At 45.1% G+C, this 27,447-nt stretch overlaps 1 protein-coding gene across 1 annotated transcript in view; it reads right to left on the minus strand.

The window, feature by feature from the left end:
• Nucleotides 1-458: 458 nt before the first annotated feature.
• LOC149364249 (uncharacterized) overlaps nt 459-27,447 on the minus strand; it is a 37,852-nt gene continuing 10,863 nt past the window's right edge. Inside the window, exons 9-23 of the mRNA XM_089568656.1 lie at nt 26,046-26,118; nt 24,640-24,702; nt 22,748-22,823; nt 21,558-21,697; nt 19,172-19,351; nt 18,219-18,282; nt 14,071-14,204; nt 12,238-12,338; nt 9,064-9,218; nt 7,310-7,411; nt 5,433-5,547; nt 2,378-2,450; nt 2,174-2,236; nt 1,884-1,959; nt 459-743 (exon numbers count right to left, since the gene is read on the minus strand). Of these exons, the coding sequence (XP_089424782.1) occupies nt 591-743; nt 1,884-1,959; nt 2,174-2,236; nt 2,378-2,450; nt 5,433-5,547; nt 7,310-7,411; nt 9,064-9,218; nt 12,238-12,338; nt 14,071-14,204; nt 18,219-18,282; nt 19,172-19,351; nt 21,558-21,697; nt 22,748-22,823; nt 24,640-24,702; nt 26,046-26,118 (1,568 nt within the window). The 3' untranslated portion in view covers nt 459-590. The remainder of the gene's footprint in view (nt 744-1,883; nt 1,960-2,173; nt 2,237-2,377; nt 2,451-5,432; nt 5,548-7,309; nt 7,412-9,063; nt 9,219-12,237; nt 12,339-14,070; nt 14,205-18,218; nt 18,283-19,171; nt 19,352-21,557; nt 21,698-22,747; nt 22,824-24,639; nt 24,703-26,045; nt 26,119-27,447) is intronic.

Raw genomic sequence — 27,447 nt, forward strand, 5'->3', positions numbered from 1 at the left:
GGTGTGGTTCCTTAGAGCGCAGGGCTTTTGAGCCAAAATAATTACGATTGAAACACCTGGTCAGAAGAAGCCGTAACTTTATTACCGAGGTGCTTCTTCACATGAAGCCAGGTAATTGCGCTTTATAGAGGCCATTTTGCGTTTCCAGGAAAATAGCGCTATGAGACTCCTCAGTAGCCGATCATAAAATTACATTACACGAAACGCGCCTGGCCCACGCACAGCTTACACTACGACCTGCAGTTTCTGTGTGTGCCCTTGGAAGTTGTCACTCAAGAATTCCTATCGAAACCGATGAACAGTATTGCTAATCAGCAATATCATCAATTTTAAAAGACGCAGAAGCTTTGGCACTTCTGCAAATTATGTTAACCAACGGTTATCAACCAATAAAGACAACGGCTTGCGTTGATTTCAACCAAGATCAGCGCACAGAAGTATGGCCACAACATCTTATCACGGTGCATAAGCGGCAGCAACCGCAAGTTGCGCTTGAATAAGCGTGCATTCCGGAACATATCGACTTTTAAATTCCACACAGCGACAGCCTTCCATGGGAGTATTTCCCGAAATATTAATATGCGAAACACTTAGTGCATAACCAGGCCCATGGAGGTGACCACTTCGTTGAACTGTCTCTGCACGGCCTTGATTGCGTCGACTACAAGCGGGCCGACTGCAATGAGCGCGAAGCCCATCCACATGCTCACGTGACCAGAAAGGTACAGCAGGAAATCGGCCATCTGAGAAGAGAGAAAGGAATGACAGAGAGAAGAGATGGAATGAAAGAAGTTGACCGGGAAGTGGAAAAGAAAGAAAACGAACGTAAATTTATCGTACTTAACATTCTAATCGATCTAATCAGCTAATCAGTACTGCTTAACATCCTAATCTGAGGAAGCCGTCCTCGGGTGGACTAATCGAACAGCGTTTGATTAGTTCGGTGTCGTATAGTCATGCAGGGTAGCATAATGCAAATAGCCTCCCTTCCCTTTCCCCAGCAAAACAAACAAACAATACATGTGCTAAAAATTCAATTGATCTGAAACGTCAGCAGCACATGGAACCTCTTGCTTGCCTAAAGTCCCTCGCCTGCCTTCCAAGAGCAGCACTGAGGAGCCCTATCTCTCAAGCTGTTGCTATTGGCATTAACCAGAGTCGGGTTTAGTCACTGATAGTCACGAAAACTTTCGCTGAAAACTGTTCCTTCTACCTTTATAGACCTCGTCACCTAACGCATTTTAAGCAATCTGTCTGCAATCATGCCCGTTATAAACAGCGCTTGAAGTGCATAGCTGCATAAAAGAAAACTATTACGCTTACACGCGTGTAGAAGAATTGATTTCACACCGAACGTTTGAAAGTGAATGTTATGTCATGATCCTCTACCCGAAATTGCCCAAATTTTTCTCACTCCCTGACCACTGGAACAGTGATGGCCTCCCTGTTACCACCCAGTGTCCACGGCAATCGAGAAAAAAAAAAGCAGAGACACCTAATTTCATGATGTGTTGGCAGTGTAGTAGCATTTGCGCTGTTGATGCCTTTTGGCGTCAGTTCAGGAAAAACAGTCACTTCCCTCCTGCCAATGGGAAGGCTTCGGCCTAAAGACGTCCCTTACCTCCAACCAATGATAATGCTACGCTCTGGGGACGTCACTTCCTTCGAGCTGATGGGCGAATTTTGTGACTGACTACGCATTGATTAAAAAGGTAAAAACAATCAAGGCACAATTTCTCTAGGCAGACATCTTTCTTCAGTGGGCAGTAGACAAGGAAGAAAATCTGTTGAAGAAACTTATAAGCTGGCATCCAGCAAAAGAACGGTCGCATATGTGCCAGAGCACGAAGAATAATAAAGAAAGACGCTTCGTATATACAGACCGTCATCCTGGGCAGATTGCGCACAATCTTGCGCTTCGTGGAGCCGAGCACAACCGTCAAATCCGCTTCAAGATTGCTGCGGTAAGAAGAAAATTTATGTTCTCGCAAGAGTGCACTCCTGAGAAAAAAGACACATAGTGGTGCCCTTTCGCCATGTGTAGATCAGCAGGCAAAAGAAGCTTAATCAAACAGGCGTGTGGATGGCTGTGTGCTGTTGCAGAACGCAGTGCAAGGAAATAAACCTGTGTGATACAAAATGACGCAGTATAACGAATTTTTGAAGCACTCACTCGTATCTCACATATTCTGTGATGAACCCAGTTTGAAACATCAGGCCTCTGTAACGGGTGTCTCTGCAAAGAGTAGGGTTAGTTCTGTAGTCCTTACAAATTCTCACGTGTATTTGGTAAAGAAAACAGCCATGATGGTAACGAAAGCCCGTGATCCACTGCGAGCGATTAAGCAAATGCATTAATGAATACATGCTGTCTTACTTGCATCCTCGGGTGCAGAGATTTTGACAGGACAGGAACCACTTTTGTCGAATGAGTTCGTCGATGCAACGCACTGTGCAGAACAACGAGCGGAAAAACGCCAGTATGTAAAGGCTTTCAACGTGGTGACTAAAGAATGACATAATGATAATAACGGTCCATGGCTATGCCTCAAGGGAGGAATCCTACTGATTGAAAACATATTGTGGAATCTTTGTCATGTTTTACCAACTTAACTTCACATGAAGGCTTCAAATTTGTTTTCATGACATCTTAAAGGTTGGCGCCTTTTTTTACATATCCGTGACTCTAAAACACACAGTTTACTCGGTTATCTTAGGAACCGGTCGAAAAACATCTCATTTGTGTACGCTATTCACTCACTTCTCACACAGAACATGTTTCTCATTGTTTAATTTCATTTCTCATGACCTGTCGAATTCAAATGTTGCTTTTGCTTCTTCAGAAGAGGGAAACAGACAACCGATTGTTTGGCACGGGACAGCAGAAAATGGGATAAAATGTAGGCCTCTTTTCTTGCGAATGAAAGCAGCGTTAGGTACCTCTTCGCAGTTTTCGGTTAGGGGTCATCTCACAAGAGCCGCTTGATCCGGCAGAGGACAGTTTTAAAACCTGGCACTACCCTTGGAGAGTTGTATTTACATTTTGAAATGATGGCAGTCACGAACAGTTTCTCATGTCAAAGGCGGAATGGTTGGTGACCCCAACATGAAAAGGAAAAAAATTATCTGGCGCTGCGCCCAGACAGAGAGAAAGAGAGATATAATAATGGAAAGGTAAATAACTTAACTAGGCAATTCCCAGTTTACTACCAAACGCGGGGAGAGAGAGAGAGATGAAAGGAGGGAAAGAAAAAGGAGGAATGGAAGATCATGGGAGGGTAGGGAACGTGACCGTGAGGGCCATTGGTCTTTGAGAGCACAGAACGGACACAGAGAGCTTATAGTCTGCAGCTCAAGCTTGTGTCCTTTAAGAATTTAAAGATCGCTTTGGTGGCTTTCTTCTTAGACTTAGGTTGGCGCCAAGGCCCCAGGATTTTGGCTTCCGTTTGGAGACGAGATTCCAACCGCCGAAGCGCTGCATCCAGGGATACTCGTTCGCGATCAAACCACGGGCAGGCACAAAGTAGGTGCGGCAGTGTCTCTTGGTATCCGCAGTGCTCAGATGCTGGAGAGTCTGCCATAACGATGAGGTTGGAAGAGCGCCACTCTCGATTGGCCTTTGTGATTAAGGCTCATGCGGAGATTTCCTTGGTTTTAGACGCAGTATCAGCCGACTGGATTTCCACTGTGGGGGAAAAACACTGTTGAGGCATGATTGGTCATGGCCAAGATGGCATAGACCGAATATGTGAAGCCAACTGGCCATGGTGTAGACGGACGTGTAAAAGCTGCGATAGAAGTGTCAAGTTCCTCACGAAAGAAGAGAACATCAATCGCTGACTCCTGAGACGGAGGCAGAACACTCTGTAAACTGGAGACAACCACTGCGCCCACAATATTACTCGTGCAGAAATCACTCGCCACTTCAAAGTGCTTGCTTTTATGGGCTTAACGTCCCAAAGCAACTTTGGCTATGACGGACACTTCAAGGTGCTGATAACCTAGATGTAGAGCCAGTGCATGTTGTGGGTTTCAGCTATAAGATCCCGCACAGTTCTCCAAATCTGGGCCATGGCATTTCGAGATCGACAGACTGACAAAAGAATTTCAAGCGCTTGTCCACCCACCTATCCGTTAATCATTGGATTTTCCGTTCCATCACAGGGCTGTCTGAGATCATTTAAAGTCTTGGCGTGCCTGTGTTTCCTTTCTGCCAGATGGAGAATCGCACGTAGACGTTTTCATACCATATCAAACGGCGTGCACAGTTTGGACGACGTGTGGTAACATCCAACAGCGTTCACTGCATTTGATATAGTGTCCTCTAAACAAGCCACAGATTATACAGAAGAGTTGCTTCAAAGTGCGTGTGCTATGAAGAAAGCAAGGATTAATAAGGATATTCAGCAAATCTAAAAAAAAAGAACAATGAAACAAGAAGCGTTGAACATGTCCAACATACGGTCATGCGTTTGCAAACCAAGCTTAGTGATAACCACAGTGCTACGCAACCAAGCACAGATGTCGTTTGTCAACAACTTAGAGGCCCCATGTCCTTTATTATGTCACAACAATCCTGCAGTTATTAGAAGCGTCAGTACGCCTGTGTTCTCTCGACTGCATGAAACTGAACCCGAATTAATTAAGGCAAGTTGATATTGAGGTATCGGCCGTAAAGTTCACTCATATGTACTGTACTCTTCACAACAATGCAGCTGACCAAGCCCCGCCGCGGTGTCTTAGTGGTTATGGTGCTTGGCTGCTGACCCGAAAGACGCGGGTTCGATCCTGGATTTCGATGGAGGCAAAATTCTAGAGGCCCGTGTACTATGCGATGTCAGTGCACGTTAAAAAACCCCAGGTGGTCGAAATTTCTGGAGCCCTTCACTACGGCATCCCTCATAGCCTGAGTCGCTTTGGGACTTTAAACCACAATAAACCAAACCAAATCACTCAGCTGACCAAGTTTATCTAAGACCATTGAAGGGAGCTTTCCTTAGCTCATGAGTGTTTAACGTCCCAAAGCGACTCGGGCTATGAGGGACACTGTAGTGAAGGGCTCCGGAAATTTCGACCGTCTAGGGCTCTTTAACATGCATTGACATTGCGCAGTACACGGGCCTCTAGAATTTCGCCCCCAACGAAATTCGGCCGCCGCGGCCGGGATCGAACCCGCGTCTTTCGGGTCAGCAGCCGAGCGCCGTAACCACTCAGCCCCCGCGGCGGCTGGGGGGAGCTTTCATGCCTACAAATCAGTAGCCATAATACCAATGCAGTTGTCGTTGACTATAATATTTGCATAAATATGTGGCTCGAAAATCACATACACTAAATTATTTTACAGCTCATGCACTGTGCGCTGTACATCTCACAGAGAAGCGCCTTGTAGAGTAGTCACGATATCACAGAGCAAATCAACCCGCCTTACTCACTGTGGGGCACATATTCGCACACGGCTCCTTTCATACGGTGCTTGACGGCGTACATTTTGGAGAAGCAGCCACACGTGGCAATCCACTTGTGGGCTACGCAGAACTCGCTGCACTCCTGCCGAAGAAGTCCATGACAGCACATGAGAACGAGAGAACCAAGACAAAGGAAGCTATCGGTTTCAGATAAGCCCCTTACATGAACCCGACTGAAGAAAGCTTTTTTTCTGGCTGGCTTTTTGGATTGGAATTCTGTTGGGTATCACATAATGGTGTCATGTCGGGCTATGCGGTATTCGGGTATGGTTGTCTTTTTGAACCCACTAGCTTGCGAGGGGTGAGTTGAACGCTACCGAACCACTTGGCAAGGTGTATGTACAGTTGCGATGGGGTCGGGTTGAGCAGGCGATGAGTAAAAACTATGGGCTGCAGCCAACCTCAAACTGCACCAATCTGCTCACATCAGGGTGAATGAGCCGAGCCCACTCTTCCCCCTTTGTTACCCTTGGCGCCTAGCGCACATTTTTGAGCCAACTGATGATTATCACTTTTTGGTTCATTACTCACGAGTAGTACAAGGTATAAGCCCCCCCCCCCCCCCCCCCCGTTTTTTTTTTTCCAGCGATTGTATTTTGTTATTCTACATTCTGCTATTAGACACTGTCCTTCATATTAGCCGAAATCGTACCAGCCGGAAGCTCTTTTACGCATGCACAATTATCGGCTTCAGCTATGGTTTGCTGCTCGACTTCAGTTTTCCATTTTGCGCTGTCATTTGAGTGCTCGATTCTTTTCAGGGCTTTGCTTTTTTGTATACATGTGTGTGATTTTACAACAGTTGATTTTTTTTAGTTTTTTTTCTCGGTATGATATTTTTTGCCGAAGTTTTAGTTTGCGCCATGGTGCCATATTGTGTCCCTTTTTCCTAAACATTTGTTCTCATTATGTTTTGGGCACGTATTGTTACAGGAACATTTTTATGTACCCCACCCTTTTTGTAATGCCTCACTTGTGATTCCCTTGAGCTATGCCAGTAAGTAAAGAAATGAATACCGTTAGAAAAGTTACGAAGTTTTTTAGTTATCACACACCACCGTAATACAGAGAGCACAGCTGTTGGGACCCAGCAAAATTTTCAAAGAAGTCATTTTAGCCGAAAATTCAGCGCTGACAACAAACCCAAAGTAACACCTTCATTTTGCTCTGTACATTCTTCTTGGATTAGATGGGTGTATAGACACCCCGTTTTCCTCTCCCGGAATTTGAGGGAACTCAAACCTTTCTGTCATAGCACATGCGTGAGATAAACCTGGTCATGCCGCACAGCTGTGAGCGTGCGCCTTTGGCATTCAAGTAAGAGAAAGCCTATGTTTGTGCCCAACCTATTTCCAGCCTTAAGCACACCGTAATACAAACCTACTACCTGTACTGCAATGGATCATTCACTGCTAAATCATTAATATAATCTGCATCTTGCCCCGTAGCAGCAGTGAATATGGCTCCCACAAGTGCTGAAACCAATTTGCGCGTCGACTGAATTCAGCGGCTTGGCAAAAGTAGCATGCATGGAACATATTTTGATTCATCGGACATTTCTTAAGCTGCTCTTATGATGCGTATAATTTCGTCCCCAAAGTTGCCCTCCTTACTACAGAGCGGCTAAAATAAATCCGGATGATTACCCATGCTAACAGTGAACTGCACCCTAAGCCAAACACTGTACACGTCAATTCCTACGAAAACAAAAACAAAAAATGAAACAAGCGGTACAAAACCGTTTCGAAGCCTTCCTTTGATGACCTGCAAGGAATCCACGAATTGTAGGGTGCGCACAGTCAAGGTACTTTACCACTGCGGCTCAAAAGAGGCAGCATACTTGCCTCTTCTTGGATTCCTTTCTCATCGTAAAGGGACTCGTCGGCGGTGGCCTCGTAATCTATGCACCGAGTCTCGTAAGGCAACGGCAGCGACACCAGCTCTGTCTGGAAATATTTAAACAAATGGGGCACCAAAAATAAGGAGATACGAACGATGAAACAGCTTCAAAAAAAAAAGGCTGCTATAAAGTCAGAATTTCATCTTTCTTTTTATTTTCTTTTTCTTACAAGCCCAGTGAATGTGGGGACAAGGCGTGGCTTGTAATTGCAAAAAATCGAAACAAGAAAACAAAAATGAAATCGAAATGTAATCATCCCATTGTAACGATCCTGTTGTTGTCGTCCAGAGCACCGAACTGTCGATAACGGCGGTTGCAGGCTGCTCCAGTACTTCAGCCAGTAGTGAACGGTACAGAAGTACTGCGTCCGAATGGGGCTGGAATGAAATAGTTATAGATGACGCGCCACTGGATGATACAAACAGTGGTTTTAACATAGCTGGAACTGTTTGTTGAAGAAGTATTCGGTCGCGCGTTCGAGGGCTTCGCGCACTTTACGCGCTGTTGCAGCTTTATAGCTTTTCACCCACGCCTGGTCGAACTGCTGGAAAAGGTAAAGGCCCGGGCGCCGACCTTCGGCATTTCTTGCGGTCGTGGAATGTAGTTGCCAGTTAGCCCTTGCAGTACCCCTGGTTTCTCTAATGAACTGGAGTCACCCGCTGCCCGAATGGCGCACTATTGCTTCTCACTAGAGAAAAGGGCTCGAGAAGTTTAATGGGAGATGACACATCGCGCGTTCCAACGCAGCCAGCAGCCTGTTAGAAATAAGGAGAGAACTGTGCACGAAAACATCTCTGGAAGCAAAATGCACTGAAGAGAATCGCTGAGGAAGAATTATGTTCCAGCGCATCAAATAGGTCCGGTTAAAGTGGGACACGACACAGACTGTGGTATAGAACATAGCCGCCGGGTGGCATGGTGTCCTGCCTCTCATCCGAGATAGAACAAGAGCTTAGAGTCGGCGGGAACATTTGCGGGTCGCTGGCATTTTCTGGGCGCCTGCCAGAGATTGAAACAGTTGTCACGCATAAGCCGCATCAAGTACTGCGAATTCATCAGAACGCTAATGAGTTTATTGCAATAAAAAAAGAAACTGTTGGTCACTTAAAAAAAAAACGAACACTGCAGATCACTGTGTATTACAACCTGTCTTGAATTAGCCTGCTCATGCTTTGTGGCAGGCCTAGCGGATAGCAGCGACGAAAATATTGTCTAAATTTAAAGTGTTCATTGAGAGGATGGCCTTGTTAAATAAAATACATAGCAGCAGACTTTCAGCGTCATACTATAAACCAAATTTCGACACCCATTCTCTACGCTTTGCAGCCCGTACGCGACTTGAAGTTTTGTGCCATCACGCATTTCTGTTTTGTCACTTGGTATAGGACACAACAACAAAGGGCAAGGTAATATGACATGCCATAAGCATCGGCCCCGTACCCAAGTGCCAAATGTACCTGCAGCATGATTTATCGCTCGAAAAGGCTCACGTGCCCGTGGACAAAGATGTCCACAAAACGAGAGGATACATGAACTTCGCACCCTGAGTAAGCATGCTTCGCTAATATTGAGGATTTCTCGCAGAAACGTGAACATCGACTGGGACACAATTGAAATAGTGTGAAGGTAACCTAACATATGCGCGTAAACGTGCACGGCACTGAAGTGGCACAGCAGCGAGAAAGGAAGTGGCGCCACCTGGGAGACAGAGAGCGTATACTTCCGGCCCGCCTGGAAACGGAACGTGTGGATGATGCCGGAGGTGTAGCTGCTTGTGGCGTGCACCAGCGCCGAGAAGGCCATGTTCTCGTTCCGAGGGTCCTTGGTGTCTGCACGGGCACGGAAGTTCAGCCCTGCGTGGGAACAGCAGAACCACAAATCGAGCGAGAAAAATTGGAAACGAGTGTAATATACAAGTGAGGAAAACTTATGCGGAATCTGAAGAGCCGTAGACTTTTGGGCTAGTTGGAACTTCATGATAGAGCGATGACTGCATATATAATCTTTTGTAACATGTTGGTCAACGAACGTTCTATAACCAAGGTGCACAGGGAAGTGGAGCTTTCTAAGCCACAAACGAATAAAGTTGTCGCGGGGGTTCGTCGTTTGGGGACTAAATGCGTTGCCACGACCATTAGTCCCTCGAAAGCCATTACTCCCTTATAGTGACCATTTGCAAAGGGACATAAGCTACGGCTATGGCTTTCCCACGGACTAAACTCTCCGTCGCGAGTATATGTGGTGCCGTTTCTTTAACTAATTTTTTGAGGGGTGTGAGATTATTCGAAATTTTCGAATAACGAATCGAATATACGCTTAATATTCGATTCTTCGAACGAATCAAGTATAGTGCGCGTCCAAAAATTGTTCGGAACAGATCGAGCGTGCTTTTAAGTTTATAATATCTTTTTTCCAAATAATTGGTCTTGAAGATCGAATAAGGAACGCGCGTTGTTTTCTCCAACGTAAGATGAAAAAAACTGCAACGGATAAGGTACCGCTAACACTAACAATTCAGCTGAAAGCTGTCCCTGCGGCGGCATTTCTGATGCTGTTTGTTATCTCGAGCACACTGTTCATCAGATAACACACGCAGTGCAGTCGGCGTCTCCGCTGACGACCGCCGCGCAGCATAATCGCGCAACACAGGGTTTCGCTGTGTTGCACGATTATTCGTTTTCGGCGAATATTCGCACAAATAGCGAATAATCTTTAAAATATTAGATTCGTACTCATTTCAGTTCTATCCCAATCCGATATTTTATGCAGAAACACTATTGCTGTTCAATTCTTTTGCGAAACAGTGGTAATCGCGTAGTTCTACTATTTTTGTCTTAGAGGGTAGAATACGCCCTGTACGGCCGTGACATGGGATCTATGTCGGCCTGAATTATGAGGCGCCCTCATCGTGTGGTAAGGGGGAGGAAGGGAAGCTAGAGCTGCTCGCCAAGCATGGTGACAAATCCTGATGTAGACACATGTGCAAAGAAACGAGGGCAGCAGACGAAAGGAAACACAGGGGCGAGCGTGTCAAATGCTGCATTTGAAGATCTGTAGATGCATAGAGCGTATAAGTTGAAGAAAGAGCTTGGCCCAACTGTCTCTATCATGTTTTCGCTGTTTCTTAGGATAACCTCCAATTTCATCCCTTGCTGAGGCCTTACTCTGCACTACAAGTCTGAAACGGCTAGATTGCATGGGTTTAGTCCCCTGGATACTAACTACGTCCACACACTGTCATAAGCATTACGTCAAACAACAACCTTGCTCAGTTTGCGGCTATCCACTAAGTGATTACTACCCACAGTTTACCCACGGACTAACTGCCCGTCGCGAGGACCATATGCTGCAGTTAGTCCGATTTCCAGTGTATTTTAGGGGAATCCCCCAAGGAGAAAGTTTTCTAATAAAAGAGCAATTATATACGTAATGAGTAAGGGAGGTAACGAGTAACTGCTTTATTATTAGCCTTATTTCGCCCATTTTGGGCTTGAAGCACAAGAAATCAAGGGATACGTTTTTTTTGCAAGAATTTCTCGTTTGCTATGCATTTCTCTTTGCCTCCGCTAATTTCCTCACTTTAAAGTAGCTGCGAATTGCACTCGAGGGGAAGTATTGACGGGAAGTAAGTGGCAAGGAAATTCATACAAAGCAAAATTCTGCAAAGAAAGTTAAAAAGGAGAAACGCCTCCGTGCTACTTTAGCACTCGATATGAAGGAACCGTAAAAAAGAACATACAATTCGAAAAGAAAAAAAAACTCGAACACCAACTGCAGCGCGCAGGTTGGAGCGAGGCCAGCGTCAACAAACACCACAAGTAACGTACAGAAGTTGCAGGCGAACTGCAGGAGCAGTATCATTCAACAGTAATGAGATTTGGTTCCAAGACATATTCTAGAAGCACTCTAACTCGGAAAAAGTTTGCTGCGAAGTCTCCTTGACGTTGATAGATGGCCTGCGTATAGAGGTCCCGCGCGGCACAGATTGTCGACGCGGAGCACGTCGCCTTAACGTTTCTCCTGCGCTTTTTTTTTCGTTCTTTGTTGATGTGACTACTTTACTTGCGATTACCCTTTACTTTCTAAGAATGCGCTTCAATATCAATGAAAACTAGTGACATTGTGGGCCGTGGGAAAGCTTAGTCCCATCTACAAAGGGCCGTGAAATCACAGAGAAAACCAGAGCTATTGCTTCGGGCATAAGACCTGGCAGTTTTTCAAGGCCTGCTTTTCTGCTCTTGCCGAACATACAAAGCAGCTGCTAGAGAATTTAAATGCAACTTCCGCGCAATATCGATTATGTTTACTAGGTGCGTTGATATTAAATATGGGTGAATAATCTAACTATGCAGACGTTCTCAGTAAAAACGAAGGGCTTAAACAGGAGAAATAGAGACTGCACTCTGGTTGGTACAGGGACAACAAGCGGTTATACAGGGCGGTCAAGATTTGTCGGCTCACCCTGTATGCATTTTCGCCTCTTTCAAGGATATGAAGTTTTGGAATTTTCCTTTCTACTGCATGCAAGCTAACATTAAGCGGCACAACACAGTTGACTCAAGAAAAAGCAAGACCAGTTATATTTAAAATACACGCAGCTTTCCGATATAATATGTACTGTCGGAAGTAAAGCTGCTGGTGCTGCTCTTGCCGCACCTGACGGCGTTCTCGTTAAGCAGAGGTTCCACGAACCGAAACTAGCAAACTGAAATGTCACAAGATAAAAATGGCCGTATCTTAGCTAGTCTCCACAGCAGACACAGGCGCAATTAGCACGGAAATGCAAGCTCCAGTGATATACACCGTTTTGTTCCCGACAGAACTTAAGTGTTTTTTTTTTGTTTGTTTGTTAGCAAGCAAACTTGCTCTTACGGTACTTGTACTGCTCCCGGCACCTTTGCAGTTCTTGCGACCTTCCGAGGTTGAGGATGAAACAGACACCCGTCTTCACGAACGTGTATGTCGGATCCCAGCTGCGGAAGTTATGAAAGCAGACGCAACAAATGCACTGAAAGTTAGCTTGCTTGCGAGAACAAAGATGAGGTGGTGTTGAAAGTAAAATCACAGAGCTGGAACACAACGCTGCTGACATTTAACGCCGATAGCGAGCTGCTGCTGTATGTTTTACGACTTGACAACAAATTTTGAGCAGAGACACTACGAACGATTACGTTAACAACTTGAAGCATGAAGTAACTTTGCGTGCGTATTTTTGGAGTCGCCGTGACCTCCTAATGTGCTTTAAGCATTTTTGTGGCTGAGTCATCCTCAACAGCCTACATTTAGTGGCATCTGACGGGAGGATAGTTCTCTTGCTGAGACTTTCCCGAAAGAACCGCAGACTCTGAGCATATACGTATTCCATTCCTGTTGATATAAACACATGACGTTATTATAACTCGGGACAGTTCCAAGAAAAAATACCTTTATTTGCTGATATTTGGCGTAGATAAGGGTGAGCATTCTTTGAACCTTCTTATGTGTGGTTTGTATTTTAAAACGCAAAAGTAGGATCAAGTCTGCCTTCGTCGCCTAATTAAGGCACCCGCGAGCCCATCAAGACAAGGACAGCTCTGCAGTGAGAGGTTTATTATCCATACCGCAAGCTTATTTCATGTTCTACTGAAAAAAATTGTTTCGGAAATTACCAATGCACCTTCAATTAAACCTGTTAGGATCAAAAGGGCCGCATTAGTCCTTAAATCAGTGTCTATAATTTACATTTAGGGCTCCTCAAATTGTGCCACGATTCTCAATTTTCGGCTTTTTTCGACAAGTTCGCTTCGTCCAAGACCTTCCACATGACATAAATAGGACCGAAGATGTAAACCGAAATAGGTGAACGCAAACATTTTTGTGCCATTTTGATCTGAAGTTTCATCATTAACGGTGAACTTCGAAGACTAAAACTTTCTGGGACACTGAACACAAACTGAAGTTGGCCTGCATCGATAGATGACCGCATTCTAACGACAAAAATGCTGCTTTCGCCGAATATGGAGGTTTTATTAGCCAAAAAGACCAAAATCTGAAATACAGGTGTAACCTGCCGCGGTAGATTTAGCAAGTAATCAGCGTCCGTCAACACGAATTTTTGATATTCATTCATTCATTCATTCATTCATTCATTCATTCATTCATTCATTCATTCATTCATTTCATTTTATTTGTTCTTCACAGCATGACGTACACATGGATCCCAGAGCCCTAGCTACACCGGCATTCACTTCAAGACGGTGATCACGGAGTCTTCTCAGTGTAGCCGTCATAAGTCTGAATTGAGCGGCGGGAAATGCAATTTTTCTAAGTCAATAAATTTATCTTTCGAAGCCAGAAAAAATGCTTATATACCCAGCGTGAGCTGTAAAATCGAATTTTACTAAGAACAATAACTTAACGCGGTTGTCTTCACTGTCTGTTTAGAATACGCTTTAAAACCCTTCAGTGTAATAGAGTTCAGTGAGTTTTCTCTTTCATGGCCACTTAGCGATGGTGACGTAGCAATCACTTAGGCCGTCGAAATCAGTAAGAGGCGAGGCGAATATAGCGTGGGCTCGTGAAAATTCATTTAGATTCGTTTTATTCAGCCCATGCGTCACCACGTAAATGTAGGCTTAAGAGCTTGATACCGCCGCTATTTCGCGCATGCTCTTCTGCGGCAGTAGTGTAAAGGGAAATATAGGAGGTGATACAGAAGGCACTTACAGGCTGTCGCACTTGAAGCTTTCACAAATCTCTCCTGAGAAGGTCATTGTGCAGTTCGAAAAAACATCAGCTGGAGGGATCGTGTAGTTGATCACGTACTTCATGGCGATAATGTCGTTGCCCACAGTCGTGTCCTGGAAAGCAAAAAGCGTTATAGAAAAAAACCTCAATCATACCTGGCGTATCCAACGCAGAGCTTTAGCATGCGGGAGGTTACGCATGACTCTTGAGAACAGGGCATTCACGTTGAGGTACGGACCAGTTTCTAGGTAGCATATCTTCGAACCGCAACCAAGACCAATGAGTTTATTTTGCCTGCTGGATTGATCTGGCCATAGTGAAGGAAACAGATAAGTGAAGCTCGATATGTGGGATATGTGGTAAGCGCGACCCTCTTCTCAGTACAGATAAGCACCACTCAAGAGAAGCAGAAAGATTGTTGAGAAGTTATTCATTGTAGTTCAGCCATGGGGCTTGAACCACAGTTGGAAGAATGACAAGCGTCGCAGAGAAGATAACGTTGGAAGGCGTTTTGTGTGGTGAAAAGTGAAGTGTGAATAGAAGAAAGAACAGAAAAGGAACATGGGGAAAGCAGCCTCAGAGAAACGGCAGCCATGGGTGTACTAGTTTATGCACTCGGATGTCTTTCCATCCTCCCTGCTAGAAAACATGTAGTTATGCACGTAAGAGTCAGTTGCTTGTCTGTAGACGCCTAAACCTGGTTCTTTTTTGCAAATTAGGTGGAGTGGCATTACCGCGTCTCACTGGGAATGTGAAGGATGGCTGTTAGGTTAGTTAGGAAGAAACGTGCGCTGTTCACGGATAGACATCGATGGTGAGACCATTAGAGATCGTTAGAGAAAGATATCACTTAGTGCCGACAATCCGAAAACTACGTTCACATCTCTTACTGCAGGCGAAGAAGGCGAACGCTCGCTGATGTAGATAGCGTGCATACTGTCTGCAAAATCAAATGTGAGCATGAAGTGCTTATTCATTGATCCGAACGACATAATTTCAGTCCATTACTTGCGGAGATATTACTGCTGTGATCACTCTCGCTTTTGTTATTGCGAAGTTCGGTAACCCCATTACTCCCTTATCAGGAATCACCTCTTCGTAGTGTTTTAGAGCGCAGCTCTTTGGCGTCCGTTCCTGGGTTTCGCGTCGTCGTCGGCGTTGTCGTCGGCCTCGTAACCAGCTCCGCCCCCCTTTCATCCCCCCAGCACTAGCAGCGACCGACTGATACCGCTGGATGCTGCTGACGCCGCTAGAGAGTCAAGATAACGTGACTGCATAGAACACCGTCGCCGCCATGCAGAAAGAGGAGGAAAGGGTCCCCCCCCCCTGTTCTTGTGTGCGGATAGGGTGCTCTTCAGTTGCCGACGCGCCGGTTATTTCACGTAGGCCCCGGCACGTCGACGAATACGTGACCACATTCCCACGGCTAGACCTGGTTCTTAGCGCTGCGGAAGCGAGGGTATCATATTGTTTGTGTCGGCATCGGCGGCGTTGTCCCTGAAACCAACTCCGCAGCTGGGGTTGACTCACTATCGAAAAGGTGAAATAGCTTATTTGCTGCGCTCAAATTTCGCATTAGGAAGTAACGTAATCGTCGGTAATTTTTTTTGTTATATTGGCAACAGCATCAATTTAATTAACTTTATTCGCTGTCATGCTCATTCGGCCATCCTGACAGGCACCCGACAAAGGACAACTGACCACGTAAATATTTATTCTCCCTAAGCTAAAGAATGTTCATTCTGCTGTTTGCGTTTGAATTGTGCCGTTCGCGCTGTATACGTTCGCAATAGTGCACTTACTTTGTACCCTATCTATGCCTTGCGGCAACGTTCAAGAACATGAGAGGTTAGGGATGGATGGTGGGTGGTGAGATTTATGCGCGGAGTGTCACCTATATGCGTCCCCATGGCCCAATCTTCCTATCATCTTCCTAGCGCCTTATCATCTGTTAACTCTCGTCGCCACCAGGTTGCGACTCGTCAGTGAGCGAAGATCTTGACTGTTCCTTATCTTAATATCGAAGTACTGTCGTCTGACAACAAAATACCAGGTTTTATGTTGCATTTTGGTGTGTCATACGTCATGTAAAGCCTTTGTAAAGCAGGAACTGCGCACACTGAGAACATTGGGAATCGTGATCGACATGAAAGCGGTTCCGGTTTCCTTTTATTTGTAGTTGTAATCGTTTCGCTTCGTCGCGTAGATAACTTAAGTTGAGACTACATCAAAAAATTCTCCTCATCCTCGGAAATATGCTTCAACCCTTAGGTAACGTTGCCTCAGCGCCATGCCGGACAAAAGTTTCTTTTAGAGTTTCAGAGCAGGGACACAAAACTTATATAAGCGCTGGAGAAAATCCTATGTTCTGTTGGTGTGGGTGAGGGACTTTTTGCGCTAGTGCATTATCACTTCACTGCTGTCATCCTCATCTGGAGTATCCAACCATGGCTAACATCTCCAGTCCTCATTAGAGAGTGTTTTGTCCGCCTCTGTAGAAGAGTCCGTACAACATCGCCAGGAAGCACTTCATGCTGACAAAAACATGCAAACAAACGTGATAGAAAACAGCCATTCAAATCTCTCTGCCACGCGCGCTGCATCGCTCCTATCGCAAGAAAAAAAATACAAAGTGAACCCACCGAAGCCACGTTCACAATTCCATGCTTGTCGCGTTCATAAGGCCCGTAAAGAAAAGCGGGATTACTACGGTTCCACTTTTGTGAAAGAGCCAGGCGAAGCTATTTTGCCGTACGCGTCCTTGTGGGCGATTGTGAGCGACTCAGGAAACGAGAAAGAACTCTGAACCACGTAGCCAGGGAATCTTGCGTCTTTGTGAAAGGATCACTGAAGGGACCCGCCTCCGCGGCGATCTGTTGTAGACCGCTATCCACGACGGCATCTCACGTGCCAGTCACCGCCTAGCCAGCCACTGACGTACGCTAGCATATCTCCCTATATCTTCTTTCCCCAGTTCCCGCAGACAGGGACCAGCTCGGGTCAGCGACCCGAAGGTAGCTATGCGCGCCAGTCACCAAACTTCGCTCAGGAAGCCAGTTCACTGGATGCCGCCCCAACAGGGAAATGACAGAGTTTACTAACGAAGACGAAAGAGAGGTTCGCAGGCTCTTGGTGGAGAGATATACGTACAAGCGGGCAGAGTGAAGCCATGCGTTTGACTTGATCGAAAGATGAAGTAGCTAACTTAGCGACAGCTATATAGTTTATGCTGGCAAAGGTTCGTAGTCCGACAGATGAAGCCTAGAATTCTTAATTCCTCCGAGTTCGTAGTGACCCCCCTGGTCTATCGGGGCACATTTTTGTGAATAAAGTGCGTAAGCGCTGCGTGAATGCGTCTGCTTCCTTCTGCAACATGCGCGTCCAAGAAGACGAAACCATACCTCCACCGAGGACCGACCTATGGAATAACACCGTCCACTGCTTAACTCAGCCCTTGTGTAGTTATTGTAAACACCTGCAGAAATCGTTAGTAAAACGTGGAAAACGATAGTGCATTTAATGAGTGTTTATAATATGGCTTCGAAACAGTGCTGCAGCCCAATATAGCGGTAAATGGAGCATGTATACGCTTTTACAACCACGAAGGAAGGACAAAGCCAGAAAATAGCAATGTTGTTGTTGTTGTTGTTGTTGTTGTTGTTGTTGTTGTTGTTGTTGTTGTTGTTGTTGTTGTTGTTGTTGTTGTTGTTGTTGTTGTTGTTGTTGTTGTTGTTGTTGTTGCCTTGGTGGCATGGCACATACCCACGACGGGGGATTGGCCAGGGTTCAGTGAGGAGAGCCCACAGAAGGTAAATTGGTGCCAAGCTAATGGATTACCTTTTGTTGCCTTTTGTTGCCCTCACTTTCACTTTCTCTTACGAGGCGTCTAGTAATCACACTTTGGGATCGGCCTATTAATACGTGCCTATCATTTATTCACTTGTTCTCGAGAGCATATGCTGTTTATGCGCCGTTCCTTATTCTTAATTAGCAAAAAATAAAAGAAGTTGAAAGGATATGCTGCGGATGCTAGTATATTTTATTACAACCTTTCAGGTCATTTGGCACATCTCTGAAGAGCGTCTCAAAAAATTAAGATGAGCATGAAAATATTAGTAAGGGCTTACAAAAGTGGCGGCGCCGCATCGGTTGTACCTTCCATACTCTGCGCACATCTTGGAGAAGTTTACACTGAAAAAAAAAACGGCAAAAAGACAGTTTTCAAGATTTCTTCGGTACCTTAATGAAAAAAAAAAAAATGCGAAGATCCTTTCAAACGTGCTTTCACTGCCTGTCATGACAAGACAGTAAGATTTCGAGAAATAGAAGACTGAATTAAAAGATTCCATGATAAATAAGGAGGACATCGGAAATGACTAGAATCACGTGCCTGTGCTGTTTAAGAGAGGAAATTAATTTTTTTCAAGCACGAACAAAGTAATGAGATTCGGCTACGCATTCGCGCAGCCCTGCGGTACTTTTCAGAACCACCCCAGGCTTCGCATAATTGCTCGCAAGCTTAAACGAAACACTGACGTTTCCATGATGTTCTTATCCTTTTCTTATCCAAGAACTGCCATGATGCCATGCCTTCATTTTCTTGAGAAAACGTCTTCCAAAAGGGAAAGGATGAAACCCTGGGCATAAAAAATATTCCCCGAGTTTTGGCCTTCAATCATGTGTTAGCAGCACCTTCAGGATGGTCTTTTTTAATTTTTTCTCATTCTGTCCTGTTTGGAATGCTCAGGCTCATGTAAGCTACAAAGGGCTCACCGACTTCATGAATAGCATAAACTTTCTTTTAAAAGGGCTAAGCACTTGGTTCAACTTCGAGTCGAAGTTGACAGACCACTATTAGGATGAATACCCAGACCATTAACTCAAAGTCTCAGTGGCTTGATAATAGCCCGCGGAAAATTTCCTTTCACCGTAGTCCCAGCACCGGAAGTACAGCTGAGGAAACAAATGAAACGCACGCAAAGCAAGCGTTTTCGCATGTTCCTATCTTCTGTCACTGCTTCTGTCACGCTACCTGCTATTAAATGCAATATAAGGAGCAAGTATAAGTGGGCTCCCTCACGCTTCGTATGCGCAGATGGTGACGGCGGGGAAAAAGACGCCGCGGATGTTCTGCTGCTCGTAGGTGACGGCCGTGTAGAAGTGCCGGTAGTTGTCGTAGTCCCAGTACACGAAGAACACGCACGCCACGAAGCAGGCCTGCATCAGCACCGTCTTGCACACACGGTACAGGAAACGGATCCTGCATTTCCGGTGCAGAGCGGAAAAGGAAGAGGAGTGTGGACACACAAGAGCCGGCTAATAAGGAATGATGAACGAATTAAAACAATTTTGTTGGCAGAAGATGGCTTGCGGCCAAGGTTGGGGGAAAGGGATAAAGAGGGCCCGTTAGAAGTAATGGTTCAGATCCATGTCCTAGGGAATCAAATCTGAAAGACGGTATAGGAGTAGCCCAATGGCGGGGGTGACAAGCTGCGCCTCAGACTGCTCGCATAAGGCTATTTCGGCTACCCTCGGCGGCAAGGAACTCCTTAATATTGTGGAGACCAACAGAAAGCTATCGAGGAAAGGCATGGGCGTCGGTGGGAGTGTCATGTTTAATAGCCGGTTTATTCCTGTCTCTCTGTTAAAGATGGAGCTCTACACCCTAAGCTGTAAATTTAAATCATAAATTGTAGGCATCATTAGCTCAAGGATGGCTAGTGAAGACTTTGCCCGCCCGAAAGAGCTTGGTGCTGTGAACAAGGAGACCTTGAGGGTGGTATCTTGGAATTGGCGATAGCTTCGTTCCTGAGGTAATGCGAAAGTACGTTATTTGATGCCAGTTGTACAGGGAATGCGCTCAAATCTAGGCCCCTTCGAGTGAGTTCATTATTGGAAGATGCTCATGCAGGTGTTTTCGTGTATTCGCCTGCAGAGAACGTTTACGTAAGTAACAATCTGAGTTTAACAAAGCTGTTTACTAGGGTCAATGCTTTTGGTCTCTACCGTCCAGCTGATGCATCTACCATCGACTCTCTCCACCCTACATCCAATTTACAGATGGGATGGGAAGGCGATCAATGTAAAAGTGCAATGTACAACCAATATGCATATCTGTCGCATCACATCGTATGTGGGCCTGTGGATTTTTTTTTTTTCCAGAGTAGTCGTTCAGCCAGGCCCAGATCTATGCACAAGACTACGCGCGTGATCGGTCTTGGCCATTCTTAGAAAGATGCGAGCAGCTGCTGACATCGAGCGGAGAACAGGAATATTATAGGATTCATTTTGCGGCCCGCCAAATTTGAACGCCGTTGTTTCTGCCCGACGCAGCTGAAGAGAGGTGGACGGCGGAATCTACTTTACATTATATTTCGGCAGACGGACGTGGTAGTTGCCAGCGGCACACGGATATATGCGAGCTTGAACGACTGAAGAGCCCTGCATTACGGCCACCTCAAGTTTCAGTAAGAAAGCACACCCCGATTGCAAGACGGTGTATTCTCGTTGCAGTTTTTAAATAGAAAACCTGTGGCTGGCATTTTACCCACACACAGTGTCAGATTAACGGTCATTATAAAAGCCCTAATAAACATATTATTTTCAGCGTACTGATACTGCGCTAGCGCATAATGTCGTATTTAAATTATAGCTGGCTACCAGCACAAGACACTGAAAACAGTTGAGCGTAGCCAGTGTCCAAATGATGCGGAGACATTCGATGCAACAGTGCACGATTGGAGGGTGGAACATTTATGATAGACGGATGCCATTCCAGGCGTGTTTATTCTTTCTGGCAAGTCGCGAATCGTTAATCAATGGCAAGAGTATAGTGAACTCGCTGACTCATGAACAGCTACTCATCGAGTCCTAGGATGCCCCCAATAAAATGCATTGACCTTTAACGCCACGTTAATGAAGATTTAAAACACCCCTGATTCCTTCGGAACATCAGTACTATAGCCGCTTGCCAACCCGACCGGATACCGGCATCACAGATAGTTCATCTCAGAAATTGAAATGTGAATTTTGAATGCCTAATTTAATTTATGACTCGCCTGTATATTTTACACATTGTAGAAATTCTGCGTTTGATAAACTTCATGCTTTAAGAATCATTAGATTCCTTTAGTGCATTCAGGCTACATCGTATAAACGGCTGTCGTACTTATCATATCTAAATGGCCACACTTGCGAAACCAACCAAAACGACGAAGGACAAGAAGAAAGGAATGCGCACAACAACGACTGGTCGCTTTAGTATACAGCAATTTGGCCAGATTTCGACTCTCTTGGTCTCCGTTAGTCAAAGCTGAAACAACTGAGAACACAAGATCTGCCAGCGGAAGCGTTGGTGTCTAATCGGGATATTGCCCATTCCGCGCCAATATCAGTTTTATTCACTCGAGTTATTGCATGCACAAAAACCCATCCACTTGCGCTTGGCGCCAAGAATGTATACTCACTCTGCCTTGTGCAGCCGAGAGCGTACACGGCGGCGCCAGAAGTCGAGCACAATCCGAACGAGCTCGGCAGAGCTCACCGATATGGCCACTCCCACCCAGAACCCAGCGTAGCCTCCAACTATGCCGAGTACTTGCGTTCCCTGCAAAGTACGAAGCACAGATTGCATATCTGGGGCGAAATAGCGGGACAAACGTGTAGTGCAATCACATCAACAACGCCAGTAAGTATAAGAAGAATGCTATATGTTTCCGTTGACTTCGTTCTTTATTTTGCGAGGGGAGGGGTGACACTCCTAGCGCTGCGCAGTCTAGGAAGTCCAGCCTCACGTAGAAGAACCCAGAAATTAAGAAAGAGCTGCTGGATGCACATAATGATTAGCGAGATAGCTGATCCGAATACGCCGCGCAATTTAAGGAAACGAATTCTTCAAAGCTCAGCCTGCTTTTCATAAAGCTGATGCCACATTCCTACAACTAAGCTATCAGTGCACATGACTGGGCCATGTCGGTGCGGCTGCCATTCGGTGCAGTGAAAGAGACAGTCATCATCATCATCAGCCTGACTACAGCCACTGCAGGGCAAAGGCCTCTCCCATGTCTCTCCAGCACCCTGTCCTTTGCCATTTGCGGCCACCCTATCCCCGCAAACTTCTTAATCTCATCCGCCCACCTAACTTTCTGCCCTCCCCTGCTACTCTTGCCTTCTCTTGCAATCCACTCCGTTACTCTTAAGGACCAGCGCTTATCTTCCCTTCGCATTACATGCCATGCCCAAGCCCATTTCTTCCTCTTGATATCGACTAGCATGTCGTTAACCCACGTTTGTCCCCTCACCCACCCCGCCCGCTTCCGATCTCTTAACGTTACACCATAGTTAAAGCCGGCGAGTATCATAGCTGTAGTGTGCCATCCCAACTGGCCCATGCAGCCACCTAATCGATGGCTGCGGCTAGGATTGTCCATAAGCAAGACCTCAGCGCAAGTAGAAAAGAGGCACATCACTCAGATTGTTTTTATTTTTAATAATCGCACAATGATTTATTCATCTAATGTCTGGCCGATTTTCATCTCTCCATTTTCATCAATTTCAGATCCCGCGATCGTCTTGTACAGTTATGAATTTTATATTCTTCGTACCATGATCCAGATCTGAAATGGGAAGTGTCAGACGCAAAGGTCGTCAAACTAACCGTAAGCAGTGGAATGAAGTGCAGTGCATCCACGCTCCGTGACGTCATAAGTGCTCGTATTTTGACGTAGGTCAACCTGAAAGGGAGAGTAGAATGTAGAGTGGTGCTAATCAAATCGAATTTGGAGCGTGCAATAGTCTAATACACGTAGTATTAATATGTTCTTATTGTGTGCAACGTTGGTGGGTGTTTAACCTACACGGCACAGGGTCACTTAGCCCGGTATTCGTAGCTGTTCGGATGAGGCGCCAAAATATTGTGATAAAGGCGTCCATTGTTTTACTTAAACTTCGCCTCCTGTCCCTGCTTCTCGAGGGCAACTGAAGTCATAAGGGATTTACGTATTTCACCGCGTGGCTTTCAATGCCATCCAGGAGTCTGCCAACCGCGCGCTCGGTCTTCTGAAACTCGGCCTTAAGCACCCGCTCATGCACGCTAAAAAACTCACTACACCACTCTAATCATGCCTGCAGTCGAACACGCTGCACCGTTTGGGGCCCTTTCTAAGCCTGTATCACCGCTAACATCGAATCCTTGCAGAGCCGTGCAGCTCGAAAAGAACGGGCTCAATGAGAAAACTTATATTATCGTCGCAAGCGTGGTCATCTAATTGTTTTCATAAGTCTTACCTCCATCCATCATTAGGTCCCGCCATATCATCCTACCACGCCGTCATCATAGTTTGATAGCTAAATGCGTAACCCGCCAGTCATCTCTGCATGGCGAATAATTCATCCCCCCCCCCCTACAATTCAATGGGACAGACTGCGGGCAGACGACACCACAGAAATGAATATCGAAAAATTTCAACACCAAGTGTAATGGATTGGGTTAGCGTTGTTTTTCAAATCCTGTGCGCAGTCTTACTCCTTTTGTCCGTCTAAAAATGCTTCTTCTTTTCTTGCCTTCCATGCATTGGTTAAGGTTCTACATATGGTCTGCTTAATGTGTTCGGTGTGATGGTGTTGTTGACCAGAAAGTCCCCCCTCCCTATGTAATACCGTCCTGTTGGGGCCTTTATGGGTACATTTTTAAAATGTCCAGTAAATGTCTAGCTACAATCTTTACGTGCTTCCATGTGCAATGGCTTAGAGATTTGCGTTATTATGCAGTCCTCTAGCAATGCTGCGAAGTAGGCGTATACACCTAAGTAGCCCCGTGTCAATAAGTATACATGACTGTCGACACTTTGCTCACTCACGCCTACCCTCTTCATTTGTCTCTTAACTTTGTAGGGTAAAAATTAATGCGGGGTTAGGATTAAATTGTTTTTACAGGTACAGGGCGCGCAAACCTCACAGGCCTCAGGGTCTGCCTGTCAGCAATACGTGCTTGTTTTAAGTACAAGTATATTTTGGTGCTGAAAACACCTATGAAACTACTAAGGTTATCAGTGTGGTAATGATACTTCTACTACCCCCTAAGGAAATATTGTTGTTCCGGGATGTCGCAAATGCTGTATTACACGGAGGTGAAGCAGAGCCCGTGGCTTGGGTAACTTGTCATGTATTCAGCACATGTACTATCGCGATCAAAAGTTTAGGGACGCGGATACTGAAAAAAAAAAAAGTATTTCAGCTCTGTCACGTAATCTGGTCGCCTGAAATGTGTCCAAGTATGAGGGAACCTGTCTGCTCTACCAACGCCAGCAAGACTTGACAAGACTTATCACTTATTTCTCTCCACATGCGCTACGACACACAAGTGGCCCAACTCCGGCTGCGCTTCTGTGCAGCTGGCGTGGATTGGCTTGACTCGCTGATAACAATACCCAGGCAGAGCCACAATAAACCTTTTTTTTTACAGAACCCGTGTCTCGTAAACCTTTGACCGCGATAGTACGCATGTATTAAATGTATTTTGTTTTCGTTACACCTGAGAACAGCACTCACCCTTCCATCGACATGCTGGCGGCCTGTTTCCATGCCGATTGAGTTGCCTTGTAGATGGTCTCTCTTTCATGGAGTAGAACACAGACGTTTATTCACTATTATTTGCAAATTAACATCACGAACATTTCAGGAAATTGGAAAAGGTTTACTCTTTCTTGGAGGTAAGAAAGTTGCAAGATCACTTTACAGAGCACATGGGTGGTACTGAAAATTGATAGACGATCAAATTATAGGTTATCCCCATAGGTAAAGTTCTCAGTGTTCGGAAATATCCGCCTTCAAATTTCCAGTTAAGTTCGTGCAATTACGCATCCTTCATGACCCATGCCATAATCAAAAATTGCCTTATTCCCACCCAAAAATCTCTTTTTTTGGCTCTTTTGCTCAGCAGCTTGAAAAATATAGGTATTTGGAAAACACGAGACAATTTCGCTTCCTGAAATTCCCTGAAAACCCACGCAGATTTATTTCTCATGAAATTTTTCTCAAAAAATTTTCTGAAAGAGAGAAAATCCCCGAATGGAAAATCTCTTTTACGCATGCAAGCCGTAGACGGTGGAAAATTCTTCTCGGTTTGACGAAGCAGTTGCGTATGCAGTTTCATCTGCTGAGGTCGCAAAGCAACAGGAGAAGCTGATAACTGTTGCGCTTGAGTTTTGGCTTCCGAAATCTAAGAGCCGCCATGCGCAAGAGGTGCGTCACCTCGAGATTTTTTCGCCGATCGTCACCGCTTTGCATGCGGAATTAAACGGATTCTATTCGGAAATTCCAAGGAAATATCTTGGAGCACTGGCGTAGCAGGAGAATTCTACCAAATGAAACAGTCCAGGAATAGGAATACCTCTTAGTTTTTATTAAACACACGCCCACTAACTGCATTACCTACAAATTTTATTAATATCTTCAGTGAAAGCAAGACTGACAAGAATAATTACCCCCCCGCTATGCGTCCGCCCGGACGTACAACATAGGTGCAAAATCGTCTTTCATGCACCAGATACGATTTTGCTTTTCACAAATTTTGAATGTCTGCTTTTGAACACTGTCTATTTAGCATTACGCTTTTCCAGTGCGTGAATACACGCAGGAATTATACCAACAGCATCCACATTGAACTAAAATACCTTTCATGACTACAGGTGCCAATTTTTGCACATCCTTCTTTAAACATAAGTGCGCAATCTTAAGCCATTTTAATTAGGATAAACTAAGATATCAGTCACCAGGCAACTTCTAAATACGTTTTTAAAACGCCATTTGCCGCTAAACGTACCAAATAACTAAGCACTCTGCCCTAGAGTTTGTATTTTACATAAATTGTGCAAGTCCAGTGTTCTACTTTTGTCCGCATTGCCTTTAAAAATTAAAGTCAAAGCAAGAGAAAGATTTTGCGCGTACATCCTTACCTGCATGCCGTATGACAACGGTCATTGCAAACTACACTGTACATAGCTCTTCCGTCAGTGTGAACACAGTTTGCTGCGAAGAAACAAACAAAAGGAACACGGAGAAAAAACAAACAGGACGACGCTAAGTAAGTATGTCAGTTGTATGCACAGTTGTGTCGCCGATATTCAAGTCAACCCGTGGCGCATAACCACGGTCTGATAGCTTCAGATGCTTGAATTTACATTTGAGGCATACAGGGTGTTTCACCTAAGACTTTCTGCAATTTTTAAAAATAAGCTATTTGAATTAGATGCGCGCTTTTTCTGGCATAGCATTGTCAGTGGTGTAGTACATCATAATTCAACTAAGACGTGCTAACTAGCAGGCTTGTTAACCAATATTTAATAGTTAACTTTTAAACTATTACCGTTGGGCTCCTTAATTATTGAGAGGCATGTAGCCCACCTTAAGTAATGTCCATATCCGTTTTTAGAATTTCGAGAACGTGATTATCCTCGGCGCTGTGGCACAACAAATTTTGGCTATTTTGACGAGTTAGGTTCACTGGAGAGGTTGCTTTGCCTGCAAGCTTCTCAAACCGCATGTATTTTGGCGCGATGTAGGCGAAATTTGTTGGGCCACAGCGCCGAGGATAATCGCGTTCTCGAAATTCTAAAAACGGATATGGACATTACTTACGGTGGGCTGCATGCCTCTCAATAATTAAGGAGCCCAACGGTAATAGTTTAAAAGTTAACTATTAAATATTGGTTAACAAGCCTGCTAGTTAGCACGTCTTAGCTGAATTATGATGTGCTACACCACTGACAATGCTATGCCAGAAAAAGCGCGCATCTAATTCAAATAGCTTATTTTTAAAAATTGCAGAAAGTCTTAGGTGAAACACCCTGTATATTCGAGCAGTTAATTAGGGCACACTCGAAGCTCGAAAGGTCGGGGGCAGACGATAAGACCTTCGCCCTGTCCAGGGGTTTGGAACTTCGCGATAGCTCCTTAACTACAAGTGCGGACCGTATGGCTAAAATACTTTTCATCAAGAGTGCACATTCAGTAAATTCACCGTTCTCACTTTTTACCCACATGACAGAAGAGTTTAAAGAATCCAAGCCAATTCATTATGAGGTTTTGAGCCGCAAGAACCGCAAGAATGAAAAATGTGCCTCGGCTTTGCTGTCCTGTCAATAAGAAAAAAATGCACGCCAAAAATATGTATAGATGGTTCAGGTTGGCTTGGTTTCAATTGGCGACATTCAAATGTTATAGTGTGATAATAGGCGGTTCACTTAAGTTTGCAGAACGAAATTTCCCATTGCAATAAAAAAAACCACCAGTTCGAGCCATACGCTAAGAAAGCCTACTACCGAAGCACTAAAACAAAAGCCTTGTGTCTCCCTTTCG

The sequence above is a fragment of the Amblyomma mixtum genome, chromosome 2 (genome assembly GCF_055824585.1).
Source record: "Amblyomma mixtum isolate Tamu chromosome 2, ASM5582458v1, whole genome shotgun sequence".
NCBI lineage: Eukaryota > Metazoa > Arthropoda > Arachnida > Ixodida > Ixodidae > Amblyomma > Amblyomma mixtum.